This window comes from Neolamprologus brichardi, chromosome 7 (assembly GCF_056152115.1).
Source record: "Neolamprologus brichardi isolate AB-2024 chromosome 7, ASM5615211v1, whole genome shotgun sequence".
NCBI classification, from domain to species: Eukaryota; Metazoa; Chordata; class Actinopteri; order Cichliformes; family Cichlidae; genus Neolamprologus; species Neolamprologus brichardi.
The window spans coordinates 207,726-223,390 of record NC_142110.1 but is presented as its reverse complement, the minus strand read 5'-3'; the positions used below and the strand labels follow the sequence as shown (position 1 = coordinate 223,390).

Genomic DNA, 15,665 nt, shown 5'->3' with positions numbered 1-15,665 from the left:
ATTCCAGATTTTTTTTCTCCATTAAACGGCATTGTGTTTGAAGATCTTGCATTGAATTATAAATCACATCAGTGCATATGTTAAACACGTTACCCTAAGCCCACTGTCATGAGCTTCCACTGCCTCCACTGTCTGGCACAAAGCTTCAGTCAGTGTCAGGCAGCAGGTCAGTGTTTGCTGTAAGCTTTGCATTTCCCTACTTTTCTGGCTAACATCTGTCACAGCTGGTTTACTCCCAGGGGAACAGTGATGCCTGCCTGGGGGTGCAGACGTGGCTTGGAGGGCTTTCACGCCAATTGGCCGTCTCTCCCGCCAGTAGGTATTTTTGTTTCACGATTCAGCATCGTGGGGGCCACCTAGCTAAACAATGTGCTGCCAAGGCTCTTACCTGCATTTCTTCCTGCTCTGTGACCACTCCTAACAGTTATGAGACACCTGTAATGACAACAGACCTGAAACAGACATTGTATTTTATGTTGTTCATGTAAAACTGTTCCCTGTAGATCTGAAAAGTTTTTAAATGAACCGACTGTCGGGAAGATCAGCTTTTACTATTACAACGAATTTTATCCCTTTTCACGATGGCCACAATCTTTTAAAAATTGTACTTCACCTCCCCCCATCATGTTTTAGTGTTTGATCTTCTCCTAATCAAAATTCCAATTTTGTTTTAAATGTTTTGGCTTTTTGCTTCATGCTGATATTGAAATATTTTTACCTGAACACCCTTCACAAATCTTAAGCTCAACAACAACCTGGAAAACTGGGAAAGAAAACAAAAGCTTCCAAAATGCTGAAATGAAGGTTTACAACAGGAAAACCAATCTAATAAAAAGTCACAAACTGGAGCATCCACTGAACTGGATATGTTGGATGTAGAGTTCCTTACATTCATTTCTTTGCTTGTCAAAAACGGAGGTGCTGTCAGTTTTACAGTTATTATCGTATTGAATCCAAAAGCCTCAGAGAAAAAGAAAAAAAAAATGAAGAAAAGCACAGAGTATGAAAAAGATAGATTTATTTAATGACAAATTAAAACAGAAGAAGTGGAGGACTTCAGGGAGAGCAGCAACATTACTGAGACTCCACATGAGGAGAAATGGAGAGATGATTGGCTTGAACTCCCTCAATCCTTGAACAAAACAAACAAAACAAAAGGGCTCAAGGGGAAAGACTTACCACACAAATGAGAGGACAGCGGGACAAATAAATGAAGAGGAAATAAAATAAAGCAACCCAACTCTGGAAGAAAAGAAACCTTCAGAAGAACGACAACTTGTTTTTTTTTTTCCTTTAAACTACAAACACTGAAGTTTAGCCACAACTTTTACAATTGCCTTTTAATGTTTGTTTTTAAAATTCAATACAAAAACCGATAATTGTCATAATCTCCATGTAGTAATAACAATAGCAACATTGTAACGGTAGAAACTGTCCCTCATTCCTTGTTGGGTGATCAGTCAATCGGTGAGCAGACACGGGCAGACAGAAACGAGGCCGAGCACAAACAAAAGAGACGTGAGAGGTTTTCAGCAAAGACAGTGCACACGCGCGCACACACAAAAATAAAATAAAAAATAAAACACTAATAGTTCCAAAGAAATAGACTTGAGAAATAATAATTCTTCCAACTGAAATGCAGTGTTTAGGTTTTTTCCTCCTTGTTCTAAAAACAAAAAAACAAAAAGGACCCCTTTGTTCCTCGGTCAATTTATTACACCTGCACACAGAGCCTGTAATGCAAAGAGCAATGTGCGTTTGGCATGTCAGAAAGCCGTTGATGTGTCCACTTTGAAAATAAAACTTCAAAATTAGAAAGAAAAAAAGTAAAACTCCAGGACTGACGTAGCTGAGGGCCTTCTTACATCCAACCAGTATGACAGCAAAGTTTAATAATTGATGATGACAGTCAACAATTTAATAACAAGCATCCGATGCGCAATCTTTAGCTTTGGGGGGAGGAACCGGTGTGGAGCAGAAGGAAGCAAAACGAGCTCGCGCAGTTGTAGTAATCCCGGGACCCTTTACACAGATCCAAGCTTCTTTTCCTGGACGTTACTCGGGGATTGGGGTGCTACAGCCGTTCATGTCTGTGAGTGATGATCCCCAGTCACAGGTGAAGATACATTTTAGATAAAGATTTTTAGGGACTCAGGGTTCCAGTTTGAAATCGTCAATAGCAGCCACAGCCATAGCCCTGCGAGGGTGGGGAGCGTGGGAACCGTTCCAGTCCGAGTGAGGGAAAGTGTGGGGGGACTTGAGGGGTACTGAGGTGGACTACAAACAGGAAGTGCTAGCTGTCCTGCAAGCACTCCAGCACTGACCAGGAGTCCATTTTGAACTATAGCTTGATCCTTCAAGTCAGGGACCGGAGCCCCTTCCACGTTCCGCTCGGGAAGAGCCGTAGTGTCTGAAGTGTGTGTAAGAGTGAGAGAGCGATGAGAACGAGCGGTGAGAAATCACTCCAAGACGGGGGACACGTGGCCAGGAAAGGAGTTTGACGGTTTGTGTCCGCGTTTATGCCCAACAGAGGGCGAGGCCCTGCGTGGGTCTCACGTAATGTGTTTCCAAGTCTATAGCCGTCACTACACAGTTATTTTGTTTCATTTCCTCCACTCATCCATCCAAACATTCAGCCATCCATTCCCCCCCCCCAGGCCTCCATGGCTGCCTAATTAGACAGTCCAAATTCATGTCTGAAGGAGTGAGGCAGAGAGGGGCGGGGCACTGCGAGGTCTCCCCTCTAATAAAAAAAGAAAACAAAGAAAAAAATGCCCCCTAACAATATGTAACTTGTTGTTTTTTTAAATCCTCTTCAAAGTTTTTAGCACATGGAGATGGTGACGTTGATTCCCAGGTTGCCGTTTTCAGCAAACAGCTGTGCGATGGATGTGTCGAACACCAGGCAGTCGCTGTTCATGATAGCTGTGGCGATGCCCTCGTGGATGGAGCGTGGCGTGGCCTCCCAGGTCAGACGACGCCGGTGCCCGTTGAGCTCCAGTCGGTAGGCGAAGTTCTCGGCCTGCTTGCGAGTCCCAATGAGCTGCACGATGGCAAAGAACTGCTGGTGTCCGTCGTACTTCTCCTGCTTCTCCAGCACGAGCATGAAGTGGAAGCCGAAGCACGACTGCATCATTACCCAGTCCACCGCACCGGGCAGGTTGATATCTGTGGCCAGGAACACGATGTCCTCCCCCTGGACGGACACACAAACAGGGTTAATCATCTTTAGTCGTCAGCCTGAAGTTAACACCCGACGCTGCTCACATAAAGATCTTTTACATCATCATGATCTCAAAATGAATACATGTTATAAAACAAGCCGCAAAAGGAACAAGCTGTTTGTTGTTCTCATGTTAAACGCAGTTTTCTGGAATATTCTGGCAATTATTTGACAAAGCAGTATGCTCATGATACCAACCACACCGTTATGAGACCTCGACCACTGGAAAGTTCAAAGGTCTGCCAGACCGCGACTTTCAGACTCGGGAGACTGAGAAACACATTAAAGTTGTCTTTTGTAATTCAAAACCCCAATAAAAGGGAATTCTCATGCTATTCAGCAGTATTTAAATCCCACTCCCGAATAGATTATTTTTTAATTTCCTCATCTTTGCTACCCAATATAACTAAGTGTATATATGACAGCATTGTGTTGTCAGATCATGCCCCAACCTCACTATTTTATGAGGTGGAACAAGTGAATAGCCGCTCAAACAAGTGGCGCTTGCACCCTAAATGGATACATGATTCTGACTTTATGAAATTTGTAGGAGAACACATTGATCTCTACTTCTCAATTAATACAATTCAAACAACTGCAGCCGTTAGGTGGGAAGCTTTTAAAGCATATATTAGAGGTCAAATGATAAGTTTCACTAGCTCTAAATTTAACAAATTCAAACAGACAATGAACGAATTAGACAATAAAATTAGAGAATTAGAGAGAGAAGTTAACATAGATGATTCAACACAGAAAAAACAGGAATTATTGACCCTTAAAGCTAAATACGAGGAGCTGTCTATGCTTAAAGCTGAAGATGGTTTAATAAGATTGAAACAGACGTTTTATGATCAGGGTGAAAAGCCAGGTAGACTACTAGCTTGGCAGATAAAGAAACTTGAATCTGACAGAGCCATTAATATAATTAGGAACGATCAAGGGGAATTATCTACAGATCCCACAGAAATTAATAATACCTTTGTCTCGTATTATAAAACCCTATATAAATCTGACAGCCCACTGGACCGGGTAAGCCAAAATACTTTCTTGGATAGATTGATCTTTCCCTGTATTTCTGAGGATATGAAAAATGAATTGGAGAGAGAAATAAATTTCAATGACGTTTCTGATGCCATTACGAACATGAGAGGTGGTAAGGCTTCGGGTCCTGACGGGCTTCCGATAGATATTTACAAGCTATTTAAAGCAAAATTAATTCCCCCATTATTAGATGTTTATTTGGAATCCTATGAAACAGGTCGCCTCCCTGCTACATTTCGTAGTGCCCTGATCACTCTCATTCTAAAACCGAGCAAAGCGCCAGCCGAAAGCGGTTCTTACAGACCCATATCGCTGTTAAATTCTGACTCCAAAATCATAGCTAAGGCTTTGGCTATGAGGCTGGAGAGGGCTCTTCCAGCCATTATACACGGAGATCAAAATGGCTTCGTTCAAAATCGTCAGGGGTTCCACAACGTGAGGAGAGTTCTCAATATAATCCACGAATGTGAAGAGTCACCTGATACTGCAATACTATCACTCGACGCGGAGAAGGCGTTCGATCGAGTTGAATGGCCCTATCTAATTGAGGTGCTTAAGCGTTTTGGATTTGGTGATCGCTTCCGCCGATGGATTGAAATTTTACTTGCTGATTCGGTTGCAATGGTATCTACCAATAATCTCATCTCTAGTCCTTTTGAGCTATCTTGAGGCACCAGGCAAGGGTCTCCGATTTCACCTCTGCTTTTTGTACTAGCCATGGAACCTTTAGCGATAGCAATTAGATCACATCCCTCGATCCATGGTATTAAAATCGGGGAGATGCTACACAAAATTGCAATGTACGCTGACGATACTATTGTGTTTCTATCACACCTTGCAGAATCAATACCATCTCTCCTGAAGCTATTCGATCAATTTAGCAGTTTCTCTGGGTTCAAAGTGAACGAAGAAAAATCATCCATTATGTTTTTAAATATGAACGAGAGGTTGAAACCAGTTGTATCCCACCCATTTGTGAATGCCGCAGAGGGATTTAAATATTTAGGCATCAGAGTAACCCCAACGATAAGCAATCTTAGTTCAGCCAATTATGAGCCCTTGGTGGTAGGGTTGTCGGATGAGATCACTAGATTAATATCATTGCCTCTTTCTTTACTGGGAAGAATAAACATAGTAAAGATGACTATATTACCTAAATTCCTATATATCTTTCAGTCAATTCCGCTGGCCCCTCCTCCTTCCTTTTTTTCCAAGACCAGAAAGCTTCTTTCTAATTTCATCTGGAACAATAGGAAGCCACGACTCAGACTCTCCCTCTTGTATTTACCATATGATAGGGGAGGACTGCAGTTTCCAAATTTAAAATGGTACTATTGGGCTGCTCAGCTGAGGACCACTATGTTTTGGTTTTCAAACGATATCTCCCTTCCCTGGTTAGCAACTGAAAGAATGTCCTCAAAGGGTCTGTCGTTAAATAGCTATTTATACTCAGCACCCTTTAAAACTTTAAAGAAAATTACTACTAATCCCTTTGTAAAAAACACTGTTGTTGTTTGGCATGAAGTACAAAAAATGTTGAATGACTCTCCTGGGTTGTCCTGTTTCTCCCCAATTTGGGGTAATGAACTCTTTGCCCCGGCTAAGAATGACATGGGCTTTAAAGCTTGGCTGAACAAGGGCATTGCGAAACTACAGGACGTATATGAGGAATATTCTCTGATGTCATTCAGTGAATTAAGGGCAAAGTTTGATTTACCGCAGAAACACTTTTTTAAGTATCTACAACTTAGAAGTTTTATTCTGGCACACTTAAACAATTCAGTGCACCAACCCCCACTCTCCATCCTAGAAACTCATGTTACAAAAAACTGTTTTGGTAAAAGACTGGTGTCCCAGTTTTATAACATGTTAGTTGAAAACCATAAGGATAACTCTGATAGTAAAAGACGGGAGTGGATTGGTGACTTACAAGAAGATATTTCATATACTGAATGGGGTAAAATATGTTCAAAAACACACACTCAAACCATTAACACTCGTTTGAGAATGATACAATTTAATTGGATAATGCGAACATACATATCCCCTGTACAATTAAATAAATTTGATCCTAATATAATTGATCTATGCTATAAGTGTAATATGCATCAGGGTACACTATATCACTGCCTGTGGAAATGTGAAGAGATCCAAAAATTTTGGAGCTCTGTGTTAAAATATATCTCTCAGATCACAACTTCTCCTGTACCGCTTTGCCCTAAGTTATGCATTTTAGGCTTGTATCCAGATGACTGTACTCTGTCGTGTGAGGAAAGAAAAATGGTCGATCTTTGTTTGCTACAGGCCAAACGCTGTATCGCCTTATGCTGGACGAATGTTGGTTGCCCCTCTTTTAACCACTGGTTAAATAACTTAACATCGAGTTTAGCTCTTGAGAAACTGACCTATATTGTTAGAAAGAGGGCTTCTGAATTTTACAACATCTGGAAGATATTTTTGGATCTACTGAGGAGTGGGGATGTGGAGGGGGGAGGGGGGGGTGGTGAGTGAATAAGACAACTAGATAATGAATAATGTCTGACTTGCTGTTGGGAATATACTGTGTAACCTATATTATGATTTTTTTTTTTTTTTTTTTTTTTTTTTTTTAAATTAATTAATTTATTTTTTTAATTACATTTATTTGTATGGTTTGCTATCTTAATTTATTTAACTATGCATTTATTTGGAATCCTTTAGGATTAACACTTCAATTATCGTTATTACTATTAATATTATTATTATTATTATTATTATTAGTGTTGTTGTTATTATTATTTTAATGACTGCCATACGTTCATTTTATGTTGGTGTTGATACTGTTGAAAAAACAAATAAACATACGTTTAAAAAAAAAAAAGTTGTCTTTTGTGATTTACACTGCACTTGTCATCCGGCTGTCTTGTTGCAGGCTGACTTTTAGCACAACAGTAAAGAACAAGCAGAGACAAGTCTCCATCAGTTGTTTGAGCATGTGCGACCCCCACCTTTAGCACAATGGACACGTCGACTCATTGTTAACATCAAACCATCTTAAATTCTCAAGGCCAAGTAAGATATGAGCCACTGAGTAGCCATTAGTGTTGTCTTGCAGTCCAACCTTACGGCTTTAAAAACAAATTTCTAAGACAATCCCACAAATTAAAAGGCTAAACCACTTTCAACAAAAAAAAGAGCAGTACTGTAGCACTGCTGGCTCCAGTAGCATCTTTAATACGTCAGTGTTGCCAGATAAGATAACCGCCATCATGGATGTTCTCGTTGTAGGGGCAAAGATCCTCCATGGTTTCAGAACAGATCATACAGCTATATGTACAAGCCGCTCAGGCTTTGCATGACATCAGTGAGAGAAGATTTCCTTATGTGGTGATCTCAGGCACACCGCTTCAGCTGTGAGCACAAAAGCTCACCTGTTGCCAGAGAAGCTCCGCCCACCTAGCGGTGGTGTAAACTATTGAAGTGTTCCTTCAATTTAAAAGTAATCATGATATTAAAATGAACATATTCTGCAGGCTATAACAACTCATTTGTAAATTAACACACATTTACACAGCATGTTGTTTCCTTTGTTGTCCAGCAGAGGGCACACTCAAAATTCCCCATCAGCTTAGTGGGATGGAGTATGAAATGTTTTCCATGTTTCCACTTCATTTGAACAAACTTTACGCTGTTTATTCAGACTTATTTCTAGTTTATTTCTAAGTCACAAACTTAATTGCAAACCGTGCACGATCCATGTTTAAATAGCATCAATTCAGATAGTCTTCAACGTGTCTCATCCTCACTTAGTAAAAGTGGCACACACCTTTAGGAGCATGCTTTGTGGAAGAAACTGAGGAGCTGAGTAACTTCTAACCTGCAGTGTGGTGATGGACTTGTGCTGGTGCATCAGGTGAGGCATGACTGCATCCAATGATCCCTGCCACTTGCAAGAGGCGCCGGGGCAGGGGCAGGAATACGGCCGAAACTCGCAAAGCTCTTCGTGCTCGGTCTTGTCGGTATGAGGCAAGGTGACTTCGCAGCCTGATGAGGCATACTTGCAGGGGAAAAGGACAGAGTTGGCCACCTTCTCCATGGCCAGGTTCCTGATGGAACCCAGGGGACCTCGGCAGGTGGGGCAACAAGTGAGCTTAGGCCGGCAGTTGGAGCACACCTGGGGAAGAAGAAAAATAAAATAAATAAAAAGTATGTTCATGACAAGTTTACTAAAATGTTAATCTTCACAATTATGCTTCTGCAAGAAATTTTACTAGCAACAACAACCAGTTCAGGTTCAGTTACAGGCTGGACTGTACACACCAGGTGTCCGGACTGGCACTGGAGGATTGGGGGGAGGACATAGTCGAAGCAGACAGGACACTCAAACAGGCTCGCCAGGTCACTGTTGGAGGCTGTGGTGCCTGAAAGGGTGGGCACACGCTGAGAGGGAGGGCACTTAGATGTTCCTGTGGGCAGCGCGGTGGCAGTCTGGCGACTCATTTCTGACAAGAGAGGAGGATGGTTATGATGAAGCCATAAGCAGATCATATTTTACCATACCATTACCAAGCCTTAGTTAAAAGAAGTATGACTAATTGTCTAGCCCTCCCTTTGTTGGCAGCTCTTCCTCTACATCGGAGTCAAAACAGGTCACTGAGAAGGTGGAAGAAACAGACAAGACAACGGACATGAAGGACAAACATCACGATGTTGATGCTGGTTGCAGAGCATGCAATTTGTTTAAAAACATGTAAATGAAAATATACCAAAATTATAGGGGTGCAACGATACTCGTATCGATGTTGAACCGTTCGATACAGTGCTTTCGGTTCGGTACGCATATGTATCGAACAATACAAAATTTTTGATTTATTTTATCAACTTTCCTTCTGACGATGCCGTCTGTGTTGAGCGCTCAGTGGATCTGCGTTCAACTACTCCGCCTAGGCTGCACTGTCGAGCGCAGACCCACTGAGCGCACCTCAGCAAGCTAGCAAGACAGAAGCTAAGCTCGTTGCAACATGGCAAACTGAACCTCCCCCACCCTCATTCAGATCTGGCGTTTGGAACTATTTTGGTCTTCATGTGACGTATGACCCTGAAGGTAAGCGTGTCATGGACTAAAGTAAAACAGTATGTGGGATGTGCCAGCAATGCTCAATTGGTGGGAACTAGTGTGTTAGCGCAGTTAGCTCGTTAACGTGTTGGCCGTCCAGCCCCAAGCACGGGGCGATCCGCGGTAGCTCGTTAACGGAGATTTGCCGTGTTGTGGCGTTAACGTCATTTCAGATCAACGCTGACAGCACTAGTGGGAACACAACGAATATGACTGCACATTTACTCCGACATCATCCTCGTGCAAAGACAAGTGGAAGCAGACAAAAACAACAAGCAGCATGCTACAAACTTTACCCGAGTCATTTAGACAGCCGTTAGCACATGATTCTCCTTATGGGGACCTGATATGTTTAATATGCTGCTGAGAATATAGCCCAGAAGAAGCGTATAGTAGAGCTTTTATTTTAGAATAGAATAATCCTTTAATTGTCCCACAAGGGGAAATTTGGTTGTAACAGCAGCCAAAAAGACACATATACAAACAAACAGTACACAGGACAGGGAACAGAAACATACACAATTTTTACATATTTACATCAAGGACAGTGGTTACTATGTACAGAGAGTACTGTACAGTTATTAAATTAAATAAAAATAACTACAGATAAGAGGCAAAGCAGGTTGTAGTGCGAATCTGTTAATTAACTTATTGCAGTTACAGCGCAGATGTGAACATCAGTTCTGATTGTGCAGTCTGACAGCTGCAGGGAGGAAGGACCTGCGGAAACGCTCCTTCATGCATCGAGGAGAAGAGAGCCATTTCTCTGTAATAAATTCTTTTCCAAGGATGAGCGATTTCTCCATCAGATAGATTTATTTGCATCATTACTTATTATTTATTACTTTGTTGTTTCAGCAACATTAAATTTAAAAACTGTACTTTTGAGTTAAAATATATATTTATAATTTTAATAAATGACAAATTAAAAAAAGCATGAACCTTTTTTTGTATCGAAAAAAAATATCGAACCGTGACACCAAAGTATCAAACCGTGAATTTTGTGTATCGTTGCACACCTACAAAATTAAAGCAATTTTCCCCCCTTTAACACTTTTTCCTTTTACTGTAACGTTATCAACATGCTATATGACTGTTATATACACCACAGCATATATGTTGGCTGTTGAGTCAAGCTGCTAACGTTGTTCCCAAATTAAGACGTTTACTTTCCTGTTATTCAAGGTGTTCAAGGTGTAGTTTTTGGTTTTGCGTTAGCGCCATAGTGTACAGTTTACACATTCACACATCACCTGAAATATTCATAGACTCAACACTGGGAGGAGTCAAATCTCTGGGAGAGATAAATCAGGAAGGGCATCTGGTTCTTTTTGTGTGTGTGGTGGGCTTCATGACAAACCTAATGACTGGTAAAATATCAAAAAGGGACGTGTGATGTCTAATTGACACAGAAGACCTGTTAAATACTTCAGCTGATGATGCCCATGCTGTTGTGTCCTAGCAGGACTGATGCAGCTAAAGTGTTAGCTCCAACTGTTCATACACAGGTCACAGACCACAAATTGCGCAGGCATTAAGAAGCATTTTCATCAAACAGACAGCCACAGAAATCTCCATGTTCATTTGGCTTCATGTGCTTTAGTTCAGCTGTCTCTGTTAGCAATTTATATCAATTTGCTTCACAACTACAGACAAATTCACAAATCTTTTATCATGTATACAATTTCATTTCCTGCTGTCACACAACAGAATGACAGATATATGATGTGAATACAGCCCATAAACTACACAGGAGAAATTAAATACATTCCCCAAGCTGCTTCTCTGCACCAACTGAATCATTGTTTTTGTAGCTGTGAGCTAACAAACTCTTCATTCATACGGATTAAAGACAAAAACTGCGCTGAAAGTTCATGCAGTGCATGTAGAAGTCAAGTCATCGCTCAGACCGAGTGTCTCCGTTAGGTCTGTATCAGCAGCTGTGGGGTCTAAATATGCTGTGTTGCTCCTACTGGCACCTTCTAGCCATCACTCAGTCCTCTACTCCAGACCTTTAATGTTAATCAATACTTTATGATATGCATGTTCATAAGACGATTGATCTAATGTGTATAGTTTGAGAATTGAAATGCATTACTATACAATTTATATAATAAATGAGTAATATTTATATGTCCAGTATGAATATCAATCATCTTTTGGCAATGGTTTGATTCCCGTTTGTGTCCAGTCCAGCGTTAGACGGTTCTACTTAGGCCTGTTCGATATAACGATATAGATCTGATGACGATATAAAAACGTCTATTGTTTCATTTTACGCTATCGTTTGTTTCGTGGTGTCGCAAAATAAACTGTTTACAGCAATATTTTTTCATGGTTTTGATGTCACTGTAGTTATTATTAATTTATTAAAGTTCTCTCTTTCCCTTATATGTAATATAACCACACTACAGAAGTGCCTGTTTTTATGCGTTGTGGTTAGCAATAACAACGGTAACAGCATCGCTTCTCCGCTTGTTTATGTTCCACATAAACCTTTCACAATAAAGCTCAAGATCCTGTTGAGACTTTTCAAAATAAACCGAATCACGTGAAAGAGCAGATTACTTATGGATGAGAGTTTAAAAAAAAAAAAAAAAAAAAAAAGAGTCGCCAGGTGTTAAAAAAATAAACCTTAGACTCAAACGTTAGAACGGGCTTTTCCCCCGCAATGTGCGGCCGGTGAGCGCAACGTGCCTCTCGATCGAAAGATCTATCGATCTATCCATCCAAAGATCTATCTATCTATCTATCCATCCAAAGATCTATCTATCTATCTATCTATCCATCTATCGATCAATCTATCTATCTATCAAGAGGCACGTTGCGCTCACCGGCCGCACGTTGCGCTCACCGGCCGCACGTTGCGCTCACCGGCCGCACGTTGCGCTCACCGGCCGCACGTTGCGCTCACCGGCCGCACGTTGCGCTCACCGGCCGCACGTTGCAGCTTGCATGATGATGTGCAGCTACATGCTGAGCTAATCCTTTCTCTCACAGCTAGGCCCAATCCAGCGCTTATTACACTCGCCATACACTTAATGTTTAATCTCCAGAATTACAAACACTTCATAGTTAAACAGTCTGTAGCACACAAAGCGTGCCAATACCAGAGAGCTTCATTTCCTCACTGAAATCATGATAACCCACTTGGAGCAATCTCAGGAGACTCGTCATTCTACCACACTTCCTTATTTGTATGACTAATGCAAGCTTTTGGATTATATTTAGAGTGGATGGATTCTTAAGGGGTAATAAATTCATCTCTGTGAAAACCAAAGCTTATGGTTTCTACCATGCTTTTAAAAAAGCCTACAGTGCAGGAAGAGTATTCTTCAGTATTCTGTCACTGACGTAAAACACTGTCATCACGGCAACGAGTCAGCTACGCAGATTTTCTGTCACTTTAATTAAATAACAACCAGACAGTAAAGTGAACTCCGATGTGGTGTGTGTCACTGATGTTTCCCATCGTGCTGTGTAGTTGCCTTGGTAACAGGTTTGTGGATAAGGATGAGATGGCCTGTGAGGCAAAGGAGAGAGGTGGCAGCCGAATGTGACGGGCAGGAGAACAATTGTGTTGAGGAAGAGGAGAATGCAGGGAGGCTAGTTTATGCAACTGGAAAAGAAAAAAAAATGATTGCATCCATAATCCTAAACTTTGAGTTATGCTTCTCAAAATTTCAAGTTAATAAGTCAAAATTTAGAGAAAAATCGGGAAGCCTTTTTTAAAGGTACGTCATTGCTTTGTTACTCACTGGCATCAGCTGCCAGTGCTACAGCTGGCAGGCATGAATATGCAAAGTGCTGAGTACTTTGCATATTCATATACTGAGAATAGCACTGTTCGTGTTTACTAAACACTGAAAGCTGACTGATGCTGTCCACTACACGGTTTTGAGTGAGCTAGTGTCGGGGATATTTTTCCCCATTGGTGGAAACACGCTTCCATCTGAATGAATCAGACATAACCATTTGAGTCAGGAAGGAGGTGGTTTAAAAAACAAAAAAGGGAGGTGGCGTGACGATAGACTGATGGGGTGACACCGCAATGAGGATGCAAGAAGAACAAGAGTGTGCAGAGGGGGGAAGAAGGAAAAAAAAGGATAAGAAGAATATTTCTCAGGTCACATTTTTCAGGTCAGTACAGTAATTTGGGTGGACTACATCATCTACTCTGCTCCTTTTTATAGCCCTACCTACAGACAGAGGGAGGGCCAGCACACAGGAATAATATGGAGAAGGGACTGTATGTGTGGGAGGTGAAGACAAGACGAGCCAATGAGACACCACAGTGATATGTAGACAGACGAAACAGCTGGGAAATTAACACCACCAAAGCTTTGGTTTTGCTCAATTCACCTAACTTAGCACAAATTTAACAATTTCAAAAAGAGTAGAAGAAAACATACTCAGCTGCTGCTGTAGCTGAGCCAGAGGCCCTCATAGGTGGTCTTCTGAGGTCTTCCCGGGCAACTTACCTCCATTTAGCAAGTAAATTATGATGTTTGATAAAACATTTGGGTCCTTGTTTTTACAGAAGGGAAGCACTTCCTCTTTCCCTTTGATGGTGATTCAAAGAACTAGCAATAACCAGCAATTTTTGAAGACCTTTAGAAAAACCAAATAAATAAGACAGTCACTTTGAGACCATCCTCCACTAAGGCCGCCGCTGTACTGCGCTATTTTAGAGCCACATAAGTTTGAATGCGCTCTCTTTGCACAAGCTCCAGCTCTCCACAAACAGCACTGAAAACCCATGTTTTAGCAGTAATAATTACTTCATTTCCTGCTGACAGCGGAGTCATTTGCCAGATAATAGCGTAAACCTGTAGCCACGAGTGTCGAATGTGATGGTTTTATCTACGCCATCATTACTTGTGTAAGCATCCCTCTTATGTCTAGCTTAGTAGCTGGTACCAGTAGGCAGCACTGCCTCACCTGCTACGGTAAATCTTGTCTGCATGCTCACATGCACACACTCATGCCATGTGCTGAGGTTAAAAAAATAAATAAAGAATAAATAAAAACTGGATCTAATCAGAGGCTGTATTAGCTAGTGCTCCCTGTGCCTGCCTGCCTGTCTGTAAACACATCTGCTGTGATGGAGATACTGCCTTAGCAGCAATTAATAGAACGCCTTTGCTAGCTAGCATGCTAGCAACAGCACCAGGAACAGTGAGACCAAATTAGCTCAGGACTTTCTGCAAAGGCAAGACTGAAATATCCAGCATGTGGTAGCATCACCAGCTTAGCGCTTATGCTTGAAGACAATAGTTTCTTCACAACTGCAGAGTCATTTGTTGTAGATCTATTGAGACCTTTATAAAACGTGTGTACTTGTCAATAATTGGTGTCCACATAAAAACACACCAAAATAAAACAGAATGTAGTCTTAACATGATCATGAAAATGTAGAATCTGTTACTCCGACAACTGTGCCATGCACCTCATGTGAGAGTGGGGAAAGGGAAAAAAGGACATGAACTTACTACTTTGGTAAATGTGGAGGTCAGCTACCAGCTGTGTTTCTGTGAAAGGACGTCTGTGTGCTTAAGGCGTGGCTGATTAGTGCTTCTGTCACACGAGAGTACACTGCAGCACCATCTTATTGAAGAATACTGGCTGCATTACTGAACAGAGCTAATGTATGGCTCAACATACTTTACTGAAATAGATCATCACTGGACCTCAACCAAGGGGCCATGAAAGGGGGAGAAGGGTTTTGTAGTCTAGCAGCTGAGAAGCAGCGCTGCCACACACACACACACACAGTACAAGTGCAGATATTGGGCTATTTTGTGTTGATAGTGGTAATATTATAGAGATTACTATTAACAACAGCTGGAATTTTAGCACAAAATCCCACCAACAAACCAGAGGATACCGAATTATTCTCCTTTGTAGTTTCCTGGCTTGAACATTACATATGATGAAACAATAAGTAGTTTGCAGCATATAAGGCTACAACAAGCTGCGACATGCAGAGCTAAATGGAGTGTGTAGGGATAAACATAGCATCACTTGTTTAGCTGACACATGAGAGGCCAAGGGGGTGCTGCTCCCAAGAAAAAGGAAAAGAATAGACGAGCAGCAAACTTTTGTTGTTAGCAGGTGGCTTAGAAATGACTTCTGCAGCCTGAATTTACTTTTAAACCCCACCCCCAACCAAGGAAAAAAAAACTAAACACACTGTTGATACTGTTGAGTAATTCAGGACGACTCTTCTCCTTTATAGCAAAATTATACATTACCGAGAAGGGTGCAGCAAAAGGTGTGCGAAGAAGGTAAAAATCGTGTGTGCAA

At 41.4% G+C, this 15,665-nt stretch overlaps 1 protein-coding gene across 2 annotated transcripts in view; it reads right to left on the bottom strand.

Annotated features, from left to right (window-relative positions):
- Nucleotides 1-1,001: 1,001 nt before the first annotated feature.
- siah1 (siah E3 ubiquitin protein ligase 1) overlaps nucleotides 1,002-15,665 on the bottom strand; it is a 29,532-nt gene continuing 14,868 nt past the window's right edge. For both annotated transcript variants that reach the window (XM_006795814.2, XM_006795813.3), the window contains exons 3-5: nucleotides 8,564-8,745; nucleotides 8,121-8,417; nucleotides 1,002-3,196 (exon numbers count right to left, since the gene is read on the bottom strand). In XM_006795814.2, coding sequence (XP_006795877.1) covers nucleotides 2,825-3,196; nucleotides 8,121-8,417; nucleotides 8,564-8,745 — 851 coding nt within the window. In that variant the 3' untranslated portion in view covers nucleotides 1,002-2,824. The remainder of the gene's footprint in view (nucleotides 3,197-8,120; nucleotides 8,418-8,563; nucleotides 8,746-15,665) is intronic.